Source organism: Thalassophryne amazonica, chromosome 1 (genome assembly GCF_902500255.1).
Source record: "Thalassophryne amazonica chromosome 1, fThaAma1.1, whole genome shotgun sequence".
Classification (NCBI taxonomy): Eukaryota; Metazoa; Chordata; class Actinopteri; order Batrachoidiformes; family Batrachoididae; genus Thalassophryne; species Thalassophryne amazonica.
Window position 1 is genome coordinate 135,006,345 of NC_047103.1, and position 17,154 is coordinate 135,023,498.

Below are 17,154 nucleotides of genomic sequence, written 5' to 3' on the forward strand. Positions count from 1 at the left end.
CATGACATCACAAAGGTTTCAGGTAAACTGTCAGAATTCAATCAGTTGGCAGAGAAAAGTGCACTTTCAGTGCCGCTCTAGTTACATTACTCTGTCACACGTGGGTACTTACCCTGAACACTTTATCCAGCGTCAGTTTGCCAAGTTCTGAGCGCATTGTGGTTTGTGCCAGCTGGGTCACAGCATATTCTGGATCCTCTACCCCATAACTGGCCTGCAGAGACACAACTGAGGAGGTTTTCCCAACAATACTGTGCTTGGCGCCACCTTCTGGTTAACATATGACAGAATAATGATTGTACATGATTTATAGAAGGATTCATTTATAAACTTTGTTTTCAGTTTCACTATGATCAATACACACGCTGTATCTTGGAGCCCCTGCTCCCCCACAACAAACTGATTTCAGTCACAAACAAACTGAATTTTAATGAAATCTTTTTATAGCACAAAATCACAACATAAGGTGCCCCAATGCACTTCAGAAGGGTAAAATTCTAACCTTACCCACTGCCATGAGCAAGCACGTAGGCAACAGTGGTAAACTACAACGTATCCAATTTTAGTTTTTATCCTCATATTTTGTCGACAATTTTTCATTACCTTTCTTCAATGCAAATCCTGTGACAACTGGTTGACACATTATTTAAATATAGGTGCTACATTATTTTTTAACAGCAACAACACTTTTTAAATTATTTATCAATTTATTTTTCACACAGAACATGCAGTGGCAATTAACTGCTTTTGCCCAATTCAAATTCAGGCATGACACTAATGGTATGAATTTCAAAAGTGTTTTTTTTTTTTTAAAGAGTGGGATTTTCCCTAAGGGCCCCTTCAGACATAACCCGATTGAAGCCGACTAGCGCACGAAGGAGGAATTGCATGCCATTCATGAAAAATCTGAGTCGCCTTTAAGGCCTTGTACACCTGCCGCTACAACCATTCGTATACACCAGTGGCCGAAAGACAGAGAGTGCCCCGTGAGAGCCCATTCGAGCAGGTGTTGGCCAAATTCCAGGCACTACACACGAACATACAATACCACTTGCAGAGCACTTAGAAAATGTGGTGTAGGTATATAAATAAGTACTACAATAACTACATACACAATTACATGCTAAATAACTAAATTGAATGACTACATAACACAGAAACAGAGTGTGACACTTTGGTCTGTGCGCTGAACGGACAGGGGGGTGTGTCTGCCAACAACAGCAGCTGTTGAGATCTCTGTTGCTGGACGTCACAGCTGCAGAACATGTACTGTGTTTTGAAGAACATGACCTTACAACTGTCCACAATGACATGAGTGCATGCTTGCTGTCCTCACACGGAAATACATAAAAACATATAGCGCTCTTGCAACAGGCTGGAGCAAGCGCACAGCATGCACAATGACAGGCTGTCCCAGGTGAAATGGACCATCAGATCATGTGAACACACAGCAGGTGATCTGAATGTCACATCACCCACGTCAGCCATGTTCCACATGAAGTGGTGTCTGTCCTGCTGCGCAATGCTCACAGAATGAGTTGGGCCGGATATGCACGCGGGGCCAGCTGGACACCCCAGGCCAGCAGATGCGGACATGTTAAACGCGCACTGCATTCTTTCTGACGATGACATGACATAAAAACGCGATAAAACTTTCTTACCTGTAAATCTGCTCGTTTTCTGCATAAATAAACGGTAGCTATTTTTTGTGCTCAAACGCCAAATCAGGGGCAAATCCAGGTGGACAGGGGGTGTGGGGCGGGGAAGGGATGCGCCTCCCACACAACACCCATAGGTCCAGTTTTTAAGCCTTTTTTTTTTCTTACTACAACTACTAATACTACTTATAATCAGTGTTGACACAGTTACTTTGAAAAAGTAATCCAATTACTGCTCTACTGGTGGTTGGCTCTCACTGCGGTATTGTATCACTTCCTGTTCCGGAGCACAGCGGTGTTTTTCTGTATCTGTTAGCTGTTTAATCTGCGCAGTTAGATTGATCTAGTTATCTAGATTACGATTTGTTTCCCAGTATAATCTTTACGTGCCTTAACTAAAGCACTCCTGCTGAATCACCTCTAAATTATTTACACATTATTCACTTTGCGTGTTTTTAGGAATCCGCTAGCTTAGCGTAGCTACTAGCTCTTAGCCGATTTAGCATGGCGGCTTCTCCTGTCTCTCCCGCACTTTTCTGCTCTGGGTGTGAAATGTTTAGTTATTCCTCTGCCTCCTTTAGCAGTAACGGTACTTGTAATAAGTGTAGCTTATTCGTAGCTTTGGAGGCCAGGCTGGGCGAATTGGAGACTCAGCTCCGCACCGTGGAAAATTCTACAGCTAGCCAGGCCCCTGTAGTCGGTGCGGACCATGGTAGCTTAGGCACCGTTAGTTTCCCTCTGGCAGATCCCGAGCAGCCGGGAAAGCAGGCCGACTGGGTGACTGTGAGGAGGAAGCGTAGCCCTAAACAGAAGCCCCGTGTACACCGCCAACCTGTTCACATCTCTAACCGTTTTTCCCCACTCGACGACACACCCGCTGAGGATGAAACTCTGGTTATTGGCGACTCTGTTTTGAGAAATGTGAAGTTAGCGACACCAGCAACCATAGTCAATTGTCTTCCGGGGGCCAGAGCAGGCGACATTGAAGGAAATTTGAAACTGCTGGCTAAGGCTAAGCGTAAATTTGGTAAGATTGTAATTCACGCCGGCAGTAATGACACCCGGTTACGCCAATCGGAGGTCACTAAAATTAACATTAAATCGGTGTGTAACTTTGCAAAAACAATGTCGGACTCTGTAGTTTTCTCTGGGCCCCTCCCCAATCAGACCGGGAGTGACATGTTTAGCCGCATGTTCTCCTTGAATTGCTGGCTGTCTGAGTGGTGTCCAAAAAATGAGGTGGGCTTCATAGATAATTGGCAAAGCTTCTGGGGAAAACCTGGTCTTGTTAGGAGAGACGGCATCCATCCCACTTTGGATGGAGCAGCTCTCATTTCTAGAAATCTGGCCAATTTTCTTAAATCCTCCAAACCGTGACTATCCAGGGTTGGGACCAGGAAGCAGAGTTGTAGTCTTACACACCTCTCTGCAGCTTCTCTCCCCCTGCCATCCCCTCATTACCCCATCCCCGTAGAGACGGTGCCTGCTCCCAGACTACCAATAACCAGCAAAAATCTATTTAAGCATAAAAATTAAAAAAGAAAAAATAATATAGCACCTTCAACTGCACCACAGACTAAAACAGTTAAATGTGGTCTATTAAACATTAGGTCTCTCTCTTCTAAGTCCCTGTTGGTAAATGATATAATAATTGATCAACATATTGATTTATTCTGCCTTACAGAAACCTGGTTACAGCAGGATGTATATGTTAGTTTAAATGAGTCAACACCCCCGAGTCACACTAACTGTCAGAATGCTCGTAGCACGGGCCGAGGCGGAGGATTGGCAGCAATCTTCCATTCCAGCTTATTAATTAATCAAAAACCCAGACAGAGCTTTAATTCATTTGAAAGCTTGACTCTTAGTCTTGTCCATCCAAATTGGAAGTCCCAAAAACCAGTTTTATTTGTTATTATCTATCGTCCACCTGGTCGTTACTGTGAGTTTCTCTGTGAATTTTCAGACCTTTTGTCTGACTTGGTGCTTAGCTCAGATAAGATAATTATAGTGGGCGATTTTAACATCCACACAGATGCTGAGAATGACAGCCTCAACACTGCATTTAATCTATTATTAGACTCTATTGGCTTTGCTCAAAAAGTAAATGAGTCCACCCACCACTTTAATCATATCTTAGATCTTGTTCTGAATTATGGTATGGAAATAGAAGACTTAACAGTATTCCCTGAAAACTCCCTTCTGTCTGATCATTTCTTAATAACATTTACATTTACTCTGATGGACTACCCAGCAGTGGGGAATAAGTTTCATTACACTAGAAGTCTTTCAGAAAGCGCTGTAACTAGGTTTAAGGATATGATTCCTTCTTTATGTTCTCTAATGCCATATACCAACACAGTGCAGAGTAGCTACCTAAACTCTGTAAGTGAGATAGAGTATCTCGTCAATAGTTTTACATCCTCATTGAAGACAACTTTGGATGCTGTAGCTCCTCTAAAAAAGAGAGCTTTAAATCAGAAGTGCCTGACTCCGTGGTATAACTCACAAACTCGTAGCTTAAAGCAGATAACCCGTAAGTTGGAGAGGAAATGGCGTCTCACTAATTTAGAAGATCTTCACTTAGCCTGGAAAAAGAGTCTGTTGCTCTATAAAAAAGCCCTCCGTAAAGCTAGGACATCTTTCTACTCATCACTAATTGAAGAAAATAAGAACAACCCCAGGTTTCTTTTCAGCACTGTAGCCATGCTGACAAAGAGTCAGAGCTCTATTGAGCTGAGTATTCCATTAACTTTAACTAGCAATGACTTCATGACTTTCTTTGCTAACAAAATTTTAACTATTAGAGAAAAAATTACTCATAACCATCCCAAAGACGTATCGTTATCTTTGGCTGCTTTCAGTGATGCCGGTATTTGATAGACTCTTTCTCTCTGATTGTTCTGTCTGAGTTATCTTCATTAGTTACTTCATCCAAACCATCAACATGTTTATTAGACCCCATTCCTACCAGGCTGCTCAAGGAAGCCCTACCATTATTTAATGCTTCAATCTTAAATATGATCAATCTATCTTTGTTAGTTGGCTATGTACCACAGGCTTTTAAGGTGGCAGTAATTAAACCATTACTTAAAAAGCCATCACTTGACCCAGCTATCTTAGCTAATTATAGGCCAATCTCCAACCTTCCTTTTCTCTCAAGAATTCTTGAAAGGGTAGTTGTAAAACAGCTAACTGATCATCTGCAGAGGAATGGTCTATTTGAAGAGTTTCAGTCAGGTTTTAGAATTCATCATAGTACAGAAACAGCATTAGTGAAGGTTACAAATGATCTTCTTATGGCCTCGGACAGTGGACTCATCTCTGTGCTTGTTCTGTTAGACCTCAGTGCTGCTTTTGATACTGTTGACCATAAAATTTTATTACAGAGATTAGAGCATGCCATAGGTATTAAAGGCACTGCGCTGCGCTGCGGTGGTTTGAATCATATTTGTCTAATAGATTACAATTTGTTCATGTAAATGGGGAATCTTCTTCACAGACTAAAGTTAATTATGGAGTTCCACAAGGTTCTGTGCTAGGACCAATTTTATTCACTTTATACATGCTTCCCTTAGGCAGTATTATTAGATGGTATTGCTTAAATTTTCATTGTTACGCAGATGATACCCAGCTTTATCTATCCATGAAGCCAGAGGACACACACCAATTAGCTAAACTGCAGGATTGTCTTACAGACATAAAGACATGGATGACCTCTAATTTCCTGCTTTTAAACTCAGACAAAACTGAAGTTATTGTACTTGGCCCCACAAATCTTAGAAACATGGTGTCTAACCAGATCCTTACTCTGGATGGCATTACCCTGACCTCTAGTAATACTGTGAGAAATCTTGGAGTCATTTTTGATCAGGATATGTCATTCAAAGCGCATATTAAACAAATATGTAGGACTGCTTTTTTGCATTGATGCAATATCTCTAAAATCAGAAAGGTCTTGTCTCAGAGTGATGCTGAAAAACTAATTCATGCATTTATTTCCTCTAGGCTGGACTATTGTAATTCATTATTATCAGGTTGTCCTAAAAGTTCCCTGAAAAGCCTTCAGTTAATTCAAAATGCTGCAGCTAGAGTACTGACGGGGACTAGAAGGAGAGAGCATATCTCACCCATATTGGCCTCTCTTCATTGGCTTCCTGTTAATTCTAGAATAGAATTTAAAATTCTTCTTCTTACTTATAAGGTTTTGAATAACCAGGTCCCATCTTATCTTAGGGACCTCGTAGTACCATATCACCCCAATAGAGCGCTTCGCTCTCAGACTGCAGGCTTACTTGTAGTTCCTAGGGTTTGTAAGAGTAGAATGGGAGGCAGAGCCTTCAGCTTTCAGGCTCCTCTCCTGTGGAACCAGCTCCCAATTCAGATCAGGGAGACAGACACCCTCTCTACTTTTAAGATTAGGCTTAAAACTTTCCTTTTTGCTAAAGCTTATAGTTAGGGCTGGATCAGGTTACCCTGAACCATCCCTTAGTTATGCTGCTATAGATGTAGACTGCCTGGGGGTTCCCATGATGCACTGTTTCTTTCTCTTTTTGCTCTGTATGCACCACTCTGCATTTAATCATTAGTGATCGATCTCTGCTCCCCTCCACAGCATGTCTTTTTCCTGGTTCTCTCCCTCAGCCCCAACCAGTCCCAGCAGAAGACTGCCCCTCCCTGATCCTGGTTCTGCTGGAGGTTTCTTCCTGTTAAAAGGGAGTTTTTCCTTCCCACTGTAGCCAAGTGCTTGCTCACAGGGGGTCGTTTTGACCGTTGGGGTTTTACATAATTATTGTATGGCCTTGCCTTACAATATAAAGCGCCTTGGGGCAACTGTTTGTTGTGATTTGGCGCTATATAAAAAAATTGATTGATTGATTGATTACTCAATTGTAAAAGTAACTAAATTAGATTACAAGTTACTTTTTAGTTACTTTCAGCAGCTACCGACAACAACCCTCTGCTACCTCAACATGAAAATGAAAACCTGTTTTGCCAATACTCACTTTGTAGTCACCCTTTCTTGACTTCAATGAAAATAAACCCTTGTTTTATAAAAAGAAAAGGACATTGTTCTTGTCCTCATATTTAACTACTGACAGCACTGTAACAGTAAAACAATTTCTAACCTACATTGTTAATGAATGTAACTATTAAATTCTTTCTAACATTTAAATTCTGTCAAAACATTTTATTTGTTGAAGAAATTATTATTTTTAGTAGTAAAAAAAGGCTTAAAAACTGGACCTTTAATCTATGGGTGTTGTGTGTGTGTGTGGTGGGGGGAGGCACCCCTGCCCCGCCCCAAACCCCCTTTCTGCCTGGATTCACCCCTGGTCTGGCGTTTGAGCACAGAGAATGGATAATGTTTATTTATGCATAAAACATGACCAGATTTACAAGTAAGAACGTTTTATCATGTTTTTACGTCACCCTCAGAAAGAGAGTTTATGCGCATTTGAGGGGAAAAAGTGTGAGTGTTGCCGCATCACGGTGGATCAACTGTTTTTAGCGAGCAGACATGGAGAGGCTCAGCTCAGAGTTCTAAATAAAGGGGAGAAAACCATAAAAACACCTTTGTAAATCTCAGTGCAGGTGTGCTATTGTCACCGCGCTTTGAGAAATGAGGACAAGTTGTAGCTGCTGCAGAAAACAGCGGCTGAAAAGCTCGCTGCTTGCTGAAAGTGAGCAGTTCAGTCTAACTCCGACCCCCTGCCCACAGACCAGGTTTAAATGCTGCGATCGACCCACAATGCAAAAATAATAGTAACGCACAGTGACATGGAGAAGTAATTTTAATCTGATTACTGATTTGGAAAGATTAACGCGTTAGATAACTCATTACTGAAAAAAGCGGCCAGATTAAAGTAACCGGCATCACTGCTTATAATAATAATAATGATAATCTCAACAACTAAAATATTTAGAGAGAATTTAAATATTAGAAAAATGCTAGAAAGAATTTAATAATTATATTTATAAACAATGTAAGTTCGAAATTGCAAGTTTTACTGTTTCAGTGCTATCAACAGTTAAGCATGAGGTCAAGAAAGATGTCTTTATTTTACTTTTTATAAGTAACTGGATTACTTTTTCAGAGTAACTGTGGCAACACTGTTCATAACAAGCTGTCCTATAAAGTGCAGACCTGGCAACCCACCCGAAAACAAAAGAAAGGAGCTGCACCCTCGGCCATACATGATCAAAAAGTGTACAAAATCAAAATTACCCCCCAACACCACGTGCACAAAAATGTTTGAATTCTAGAAGCTCTGAAATGCAATCTGGGACTATTCCAGACAATAAACTGCAGTGAGTGCAGCATTCATTTTGGTGAGAAAAAAAAACCCCAACTTTCCTTATTCAAATTCATTCCAGTAGTATTCTGCTCTTACTAGGATGCAGCAGTTTTCTAGTTTGGCAGATAGTTCTGGAGGAAATCAATGAAGAAATTAACAAATTGAAAATATGGTTTGACCGAAACAAACTGTCATTAAACTTAAATAAGACAGGGATGAAGTGGAGGTGTAAGAGTCATTAGGTGTTCACAGGAAACACTTATTTCTTTCTTTCTGTATGTATGTATTTATTTATTTATGTATGTTCATTGTTAGTTGGTTTTATATTTTCTGTTGTGTTTTTATTCAGGTTCTTTTTGCCTCTTTCTCTGAAATTGTATATAATCATTAGATTAGTTATTACTATTATTGTTGTGCTTGCTATTAATTATAAACAAAAATAAATTTAAAAAAAATATTACAATTTGTAATACATTTGACTCTTACGACAACAAACACTTGACAGATGCAACTGCTTAATGCTAACTTTAACATTAAAAATGCCATAGACATGCTAACGTGTTAGCATCGGTCCCGTTTTTAAGTTATAAAATACATCTATCAACTGTTTCAGAAGACCATAACAGGTAGGGTTTTTTTTTTGGGGGGGGGGGGGGGGGGGGAGCGTAAGAAAAAATGAATCAACGAAGCAATGATCGAAGCCCTGCTTCGATCTGCGAATCACTGCTTCGATTGGTTCAAGGTTCAAAGCAAAGCCGCGCTGCAGAAAAGTTGATTACAATGTAGAGAAATTATAATTTTCCTGACAAACACTCCCAAAAATAACGGCCACTCTGAAGGACTGATAAGGGAATCGTTAAGTAAAAAGGTTATTGATGTCGGTGGATTGAATCATTTCTTAACGATACCCGAAAGGAACCGGTTCTCGATACCCATCCCTAATCCGGAGTAGTCTCCCAGGTCCTGCTCCTGAAAAACATCCCCACAGCATGATGCTGCCATCACCATGCTTCACTGTAGGAATGGTGCCTGCTTTCCCCCAAAAATGATGCCTCACATTCCATCAGAGAGTTCAATCTTTGTCTCATCAGACCAGAGAATTTTGCTTCTCATGGTCAGAGTCCTTCAGGTGTCTTTTGGCAAACTCCAGGTGGGCTGCCATTTGCCTTTTACTAAGGAGTGGCTTCTGTCTGGCCACTCTACCATAAAGGCCTGATTGGTGGATTGCTGCAGAGATGGTTCTGCTTCTGGAAGTTTCTCCTCTCTCCACAGAGGAATGCTGGAACTCTGACAGAGTGGCCACTGGGTTCTTGGTCACCTCCCTGACTAAGGCCCTTCTCCCCGATCGCGTTTAAAGAGATGGGCCACCTCTAGAAAGAGTCCTGGTGGATCCAAACTTCTTCCATTTATGGATGATGGAGACCACTGTGATCATTGGGACCTTCAAAGCAGCAGAAATGTTTCTGTATCCTTCCCCAGATTTGTGCCGCAAGACAATCCTGTCTTGGAGGTCTACACACAATTCCTTTGACTTCATACTTGGTTTGTGCTCCGACATGTAATGTCAACTGTGGGACCTTATATGTAGACAGGTATGTGTCTTTCCAAATCATGTCCAATCAACTGAATTTACTCCAGGTAGACTCCAATTAGTCCTTTTGGCTGCTCCCAGTTGTTCGGAGTCACCACAGTGGATACAGCCAGATCTGCATTGGTATTTGGCACAAGCTTTACACCAAATGGCCTTCCTGATGCAACTCCAGTTTTTACATGGAGAAACACACACAGCCCTTGGTGTTCTGAAGAACACCATCCAAGTACTAACCAGGCCGAACACTGCTTAGCTTCTGAGATCTGACGGGATCCGGCTGACACAAATATGCAAAAATCTTAAAAAACGTTTTTCATACTGTCACTATGGAGGACTGTGTGTAGAATTTTGAGGGAAAAAATTAATTTAATCTATTTTGGAATAAGGCTGTAACATAACAAAATGTGGAAAAAGTGAAGCGCTGTGAAATGTGAAAATCACAAGCGCAGAACAATCTCAGCTCCAGGTCTTGATTGGTGCCGACTGTAGTTAAAGGTCCAAAAAAAGACCCAATTATGAAACAAAATGTCACCAGTGTATGTGTTATCTGTGTTATAATGGTCCTAGTACTATTAACGAGGGAAAGCAAATGATGAGCAGCTACAGTTGGTAGAATTTAGTGTCATTTGGATGTGAGGCTACAGATTGCATTATGACAGCGTCCTTCATAATTTAGTTTCCTTTCACGTTTTCACTTCTCTGGTGACAGGGATTCATGCTCCCTTGCCTTCTCTTATGATAAGCAACATGCATAAGCCCTCATTAAAGAGGGTTCTCAAGCTGTTTAACATCCAACCAGGAGACAGTGTTTAGAGGATCAACAACCGATTCCTCTTCTTTCATCTTCAGTTTTTGGTTGTGCTGGAAAATGTGAGAGACGGAGCCTCTGTTGGGCTGCTGTATCAACACGGTGGCTCCGTCATCAATTTGTTTCTGCAAAGAAATACCCCTAAATGCACACTGCAACTTAAAATAGATACAATTATGAACCACATACCTTAAAAGGATTCAGGATTCTCAAATAAAGGACTCCATCAATTTGCAGGGTCACATTATCTGAACAAACCACAAACATCTGTGAGTCTCTGAAGATTATTACTTCAATAAAAGTAAACTAGGAATTCAGGCGTCCAACTTTTTCTTCAAATGCAACAATAGTTAAGGGCACTGACCGAGAGACACTGCTGACTGCTCAGGGATGTCGATGACAATCTCCTTAAGGCTTTGCACATATCGAATTCGGTCCAGAAGGGGAATAAGGATGTTCAGCCCCTATGAAAAAATGGTTAAAAACAGAATGTAAATGTGTAGAATTCAATTATGTCAGGAGTACTACTTCCTGTTTTCCTGCCAGAATTTCAGAAAGAGCATTTGTAGCCTCCAAAGGTTGAAAAATTTTACCGGTTCTAAGATGCGGTGAAAGCGACCCATTCTCTCAACCACCCAGGCTTCCTGCTGTGGTACGAACAGGATCACGGTGTTCATGGGTAAGCGGGAAGCCCACCGCTGCTGGCAAGGTGTCATCCACAACCTGGGCATGGCACGCTGAGACTGTGCACAAACAAATCACACTGTTTTTAGGTGTGATGGTTTGAAATGAATGGCTGTAAAACACCACCAATGCATGTATAGACGTTTGCCAAAAAAGTGACTTCTGGAAACTGAACAGTGTTCAAGGATCAAGTTCACTTTTTTTTTTTTTTTAATATAATACTGTGTACGGCCCTACAACACACTGGCGTCCTGTCTAGGGTGTACCATGCCTCACACCCTATTGCTGGGAGAGGCTCTCTGACTCTTGACTGAAGTAAGCAGGTCTAGAAAATACATGGCTGGATATTATGCTGTGCATATAAAATTCATAATGTTGTAGATGAACTGACAAGCCTTATATTTATTATTTTAATGTCAAATAACAGAATTTAAGTTTAAATTAAATGATATTGTCGGTGCTCAAAGAAACTATCAGCACTTAATCCTTTCAGAAATAATGACTTTATGACTTCAAATAAATCTCTACAACAGTGATTCCCAAAGTGTGGGCCACAGCAGGTGGGCTGTGAGAGGTCAAAAATAAACAAAAACATCTTTCATTTTAAATTCTGTAATAAAGTTAAATGTTATCCTTTGGATCTGTATGTTGATTTGGCACAAATTTTCCATCACATGCTTTTCCTGATTCAACTCCACACTACATGGGCATGGGTGCTCTTGAACCTGGGAACCTTGTTTGGAAGAAAGTGTACAAAAATAAAATAATATGCAAACTAAGAAAATATAACCCATGTTAAACTGTGAAATTTAAGGAATACTTCTGTTACTTGGAAGAAGGGAGGTTACTGTATTTTCTGGACTAAAAGTAACGTCTTTAAAAAAAAAAAAAAAACTTGTTTCACTGGTCCTGCAACTTATATTTTGAAGCAACTTGCGTATGAATAAATACTGCATTATTATCTAGGGCCACAAGATGGTAATGTCTGTACATGTGACAAGATGTTCCCGTATAAATGATCTGAAATAGGTACTGTCAGACCCTTTAGCAGAAGGTGGCAGTAATTAAGTTGGATGACAAAACAGAGGGAAAAAAAGAAAAAAGATCTCAATAAGGATCAGGATGTTAGAAAATGAGTGAAATGAATAAATCATACTCCCAAACTGAAACACCACACTCTTGAATAATGAGAGGAAATAACCTAAGTTTCACACTACTCAGCGCACCACTTCTTTGGAATGCATGGGCCAACCACAACAGCAAGAAGGAAGATAGCTAGGCTAAGGTAAGCTTAACTATTATATTTAAAAAAAATGTTTAGGAGTTTTAAGGTGTTCAATTGCATTTAGCGAGGTAAACATGCATACATTTAGGTCTGAACAGATATTTTTCTCTGCTCAGAGAAAAAGGGGCACGGTGAACAGAGATTTTTCTCTGTTCAGTGGTGACAGGAAGCAGTTTACTCTAGCTCTTTGTGACTCATACAATATCAGATTATTAACACAAAAGTTCACTAAGTCTTTACAGACTGAATGTATGTGAAGGAGACTAACAAGGGAAGCCACCAAGACCATTAAACAACTCTGAAAGAGTTACAGGCTTCTCTGGCTGTGACCGGAGAAACAGTACAACATGCTGTAAATGGCTGGAAGATTCCTGAAAGATTCATGGGATATATTAATAACCATTGCAAGCAAAATGATTGTTTAATTTAAACTTCATAGTGGTGCTGTATACATGCAACATGGGCGGGGGGAGGGGTGTTCTCATCTACCCATGGTTCAATGAGTTTTCTGATTATATATATATATATATATTCTGATGAGATAATAAAAAATAAATCTCACCAACACAAATACACCAGGGAAAATGTTAAATTTAATTTTATTGAGGAATTTTAATAAACTGAGTTTTAACTAAACAAATGCATTGAGAATGGAGAGTGTCTCATCAACAAATGTCTGCAGAGCAAAAACATTTTTGGAGGCATTATGGTCAAATACAATATGTCTACAAGAGCAAAAACTGTTTAATTTGTCATACGCTTGCATCCAATTGTTTTGGTTGAATGTTGTGGCTCTTAATGCAGTCAGCAACGGGTGTTTGACCAAATGCAGAGAAAAATGGCATCAACAATTCTCCTCTTTGCCCCTTTGCAGATGATGCAACTCCTTTCTGAAAATATTTTGTTAAGTTGAACTGCTCAGTGTGGCTGTGCAAGAGAAATAAATCGACTTGTTGACTGGTGATAAATCTTGGAAATGCATGAACCAGCCTTCAAATTAAGGTAAAAGTAGTGACAGGGAACTACAGCGAGAACTTCATCATGCAGAAGGATGCAGTTAATTGTGCAAAATAAATTTTATGGGAATAATTTAAAATAGCTTGCAATGCTGTTATTTTCCAATAAAAATGTGAAACATGTCACAGAAGTGTAAAATGAATGTAAATTTTGTTTATAGCAGAACAATTTCTGCATGTAGTCACAAAGGTATGGTGCGAAAGGAACATTCAACCTAAAAATTAACAAATTTAAAGCTAAATGGCTTTTCATATTTTCACAAAACTGGCAAAATTTAGTTTGCACATTATAATTTTTTGTAACGGCTTGCCTTGGGGATTCCATGAATGATCATTTTATTTTCCTTTTAACACCATCTCCAGAAGGAAGTGTGTGTGTGTGTGTATGTGTGCGCATGCATGAGGTTTTGAATTTATCGGAAATTACCTTTGACCTCGCATGATATGCGTACACGGGGCATGCACGTTAACATCCATAAGATGTCTCATATCACTTCAGAGGTGTTATATGGTTTCACAAACTACTAAAGCTTTATTTTGCATTGCTTCGCGTTGGTCATTACTGCGCGTTTTCTGAACTGCAGTTATTTCTGTCAACCTGACATTGTCTTTATTTCGATTCTAAGCAATCCCTGGCCAGCAAACAGGAAGAATTGCTGTTAGATTTTATATATATATGAACAAAAACAAAGTTTACATCATGTGAAGCAGACCTGTTGGCAGCACACAGAGTAAATTAAGTTTTGTAATCTGACCTGTTGGTGTTGTTTCTCTGAGTAAAACCACAGTTTGACAAAACCTTATCCAAATAAGATGTCTGGAAGTACTTTCATTCCTTAACGTGGAATTGCTTATGAATAACCGCAGTGTTTTTAAAGAAGTTGCTCTGTGTTTGCTCCGGGTGCATATCTCTGCCGCCAACAAGCAGAAAATAAATCACTTATTTTAAGAGCTGAAACTCTTTTCTGTAACTATTTAATTACTCCCAATGATTACAGCGTTCACCATGGCTATCCATTGTGTCTTCAGGATTCTGCTTCTGATGAAAACAAACCCCAACAATGATCCATCAAAACAAAAAAAATGTATGTTAAATTACAGTGTACTGAACGCTGGTGTTATCATCAGCAGCCCAAATGGTGGCAGAGGTTCCATAGTGCTGCCACTGGCTATTGTGTAAAATACATCACAGTGTCATCTCTTGGCACTATATTCTTTTTGACATCACTATGGTCGCTATCATAGACTGTATGGGTCGCTAGGCCTTCTGTTTCCCTTCAGGAGAACTACTTATTAATTTTTTCCTAACCATGCAAATTTTAATAATAATGGCAATGTTTTATTGTGAATCCGCTATTTAACGGTAAATAAATAACATTATAGTGTGCCAAAGAAAACTCTTTTATAACTTAAATCTTAAAAAACCCAAAGGCCATACATTTGTAATTGTAAATGCTCAATTACTAAAAAATATCATGCACAATGTGATGACCTAATGTTGATTTCTGAGAGGCCTAAAAATGCAAGAAAGAAATCCTGCGACAGCGGATACAAGCGGCTGAAATGGGTTTCCTCAGGAGGGTGGCTGGTGTCTCCCTTAGAGATAAGGTGAGAAGCTCGGTCATCCCAGTGCAGCTCGGAGTACAGCCGCTGCTCCTTCGCATTAAAAGGAGCTGGCTGAGGTTCTTCGGGCATCTAGTAAGGATGCCCCCTGGGCATATCCCTAGGGAGGTGTTCCAGGCATGTCCATCTGGTAGGAGATCCTGGGGAAGACCAAGGACTAGGTGGAGAGATTATTTCTCCAAACTAGTCTGGGAACTCCTCGGTATCCCCCCATCAGAGATGGTTAATGTGGCCCAGGAAAGGCTAGTTGCCCCCGTGACCGAATCCAGATAAGCACTTGAAGATTATGTATCTATGTCTTGGAGCAGATGCAGTCACTTCCGGCGAAGTGGCAAATCTGAAGGCGAGAATTCGTACTTTCGCAACTCGCCGCCTGATGAAAACAAGTTCGGGTTACACTGACTGTCTATTGAAAGAAGCTGGTTTTGTTTTGTTGCTAACAGCCAGCCCGACAGCTATCACTGCCTGGAACAATGAGATTTATACACCAAGCTGATCTGAAATGAACCATTGTACATTAAATTGACTTTATTGACGAGTCTGACCCCTTTGAAAAGTGATCAAGTTACATGTATTTGTATTGAGCTCGGCTATGTTCTCATTGGCCACAAATGGCCACCAGAGGGCGCTCGATGTAAAGTCCGCCCCAACCCATAAGTATGTAGCAACACTGAAATATTATGCGCAATTTTATCAACATTACAAGAACACCGTTATAGTTAGCAGTTACATTAAACTTCACTAACTGTCATCACATTTGTAAAAGTCACCTTCATTAGTCAGTTTGTAATCAACTCATTCATTAAAAAAAATGACCAAGTGTTTGGCTTCAACAAGTAACATTTACTAATTTACAAATACAAATACCGAAAACTGGTGACAGTTTTACGAGTAATAGTTCAATAACGTAAATAAATTTGTCTCGTTACCTGCCTTGTGCTCCCTAAACATGTTGCTAAGCTAAACTAGCATAGAAAAATAAATGTGAACGCTAACGCTTCGATAACCACAGCATTTACCTGCAAAAGGGAGCCGCCAGCCCGACACAACGTTCTCAGCATGTTTTCTGACAAAACGTTTTTAAATTATACACTAATCTGAGTTACTGACAGGATGCACAAACAGCAATCTTAACACACAAGACCGATACGTTTGGAATGTGTTCGAAAAGGTTCCACCGCGGATACTGAATCGATAACAATCCGCATTGACTTGAAGTCACCGGAAGTACTTGCCCGCCATGTTGCTTCACCCAAGAGCAAAGATGGACACATAAATTTAACTTGTACCTTTTTCTTTCATTCTTAAAGTGTCTTTTTTATGTTTGGTGAATAAATTACCACAGCTTCGAATGGTGCTTGCTTTTCTCAAATTATAAAATATTAGCTGAGTTACTCGTTCTACGCACTGGTAATAAAGAAGAATTTTGGCCATGTCCTTGTATATTTCACTTTGTGTATATGCTGTCATTCATTTTCATAGAGCAATTTCTGACATTCATGAGACAGGTTTATGATGATAAAAGGTGATAGCATGTCATATCACTGCAATGCTCTGGCATGGCGTACACAGCAAGTACATTTTAATTGAAAAACACGCACCTTAACTTGCATGCGGCGTGCGCTGGCCCATTCGGATTGCAATTAAAGTGCACCCTAGCCAGCAGTTACTACCTAGTAAGTTCCAGGGTTGCCAACTCTCATGCATCTAGCGTGACACTCACTTTCAGCATCAATCTCATGCTCTTATGCAGAAGCAAGAAATATCATGCCAAAATAAAAATTTCTCCCATTAATTTTCTGTTGATGACGAGATTTGACCAGACCACAGTGCATTGTTAATTAATGAAAAGAGAGGAGACTAACCCTAATCAGATTAAAATTACTTCTCCAAGTCACTGTGTGTTACGATTTGTATTGAGTCGATCGCAGCATTAAAATCGGCCCACTTTCAGTGAGCTGCCAGCTTTTCATCTGCTGTTCAGCAGCGCAATTGTCTGTCAAAGCGCGGTGACGCTCAAAGCTATAGTTTTACAAAGACATTTTTACGCTTTTTTTTTCTTTAAAACTGTGCCGTTATGTCTCCTCACTAAAAACAGCTGATCTGCGACGCATTATAAATACTAATGCTTTTTTTTTTTTAACCACCCAAATGTACCTAAAGTCTCTTTCTGAGGATGACATAACGTAA

The 17,154-nt window shown here is 40.0% G+C and overlaps 1 protein-coding gene across 1 annotated transcript in view; it reads right to left on the bottom strand.

Annotated features, from left to right (window-relative positions):
- Positions 1-16,151, bottom strand: part of stoml2 (stomatin (EPB72)-like 2) — a 30,199-nt gene extending 14,048 nt beyond the window's left edge. The window contains exons 1-5 of the mRNA XM_034175171.1: positions 15,984-16,151; positions 10,950-11,099; positions 10,721-10,820; positions 10,546-10,604; positions 113-214 (exon numbers count right to left, since the gene is read on the bottom strand). Of these exons, the coding sequence (XP_034031062.1) occupies positions 113-214; positions 10,546-10,604; positions 10,721-10,820; positions 10,950-11,099; positions 15,984-16,025 (453 nt within the window). The 5' untranslated portion in view covers positions 16,026-16,151. The remainder of the gene's footprint in view (positions 1-112; positions 215-10,545; positions 10,605-10,720; positions 10,821-10,949; positions 11,100-15,983) is intronic.
- Positions 16,152-17,154: the final 1,003 nt, after the last annotated feature.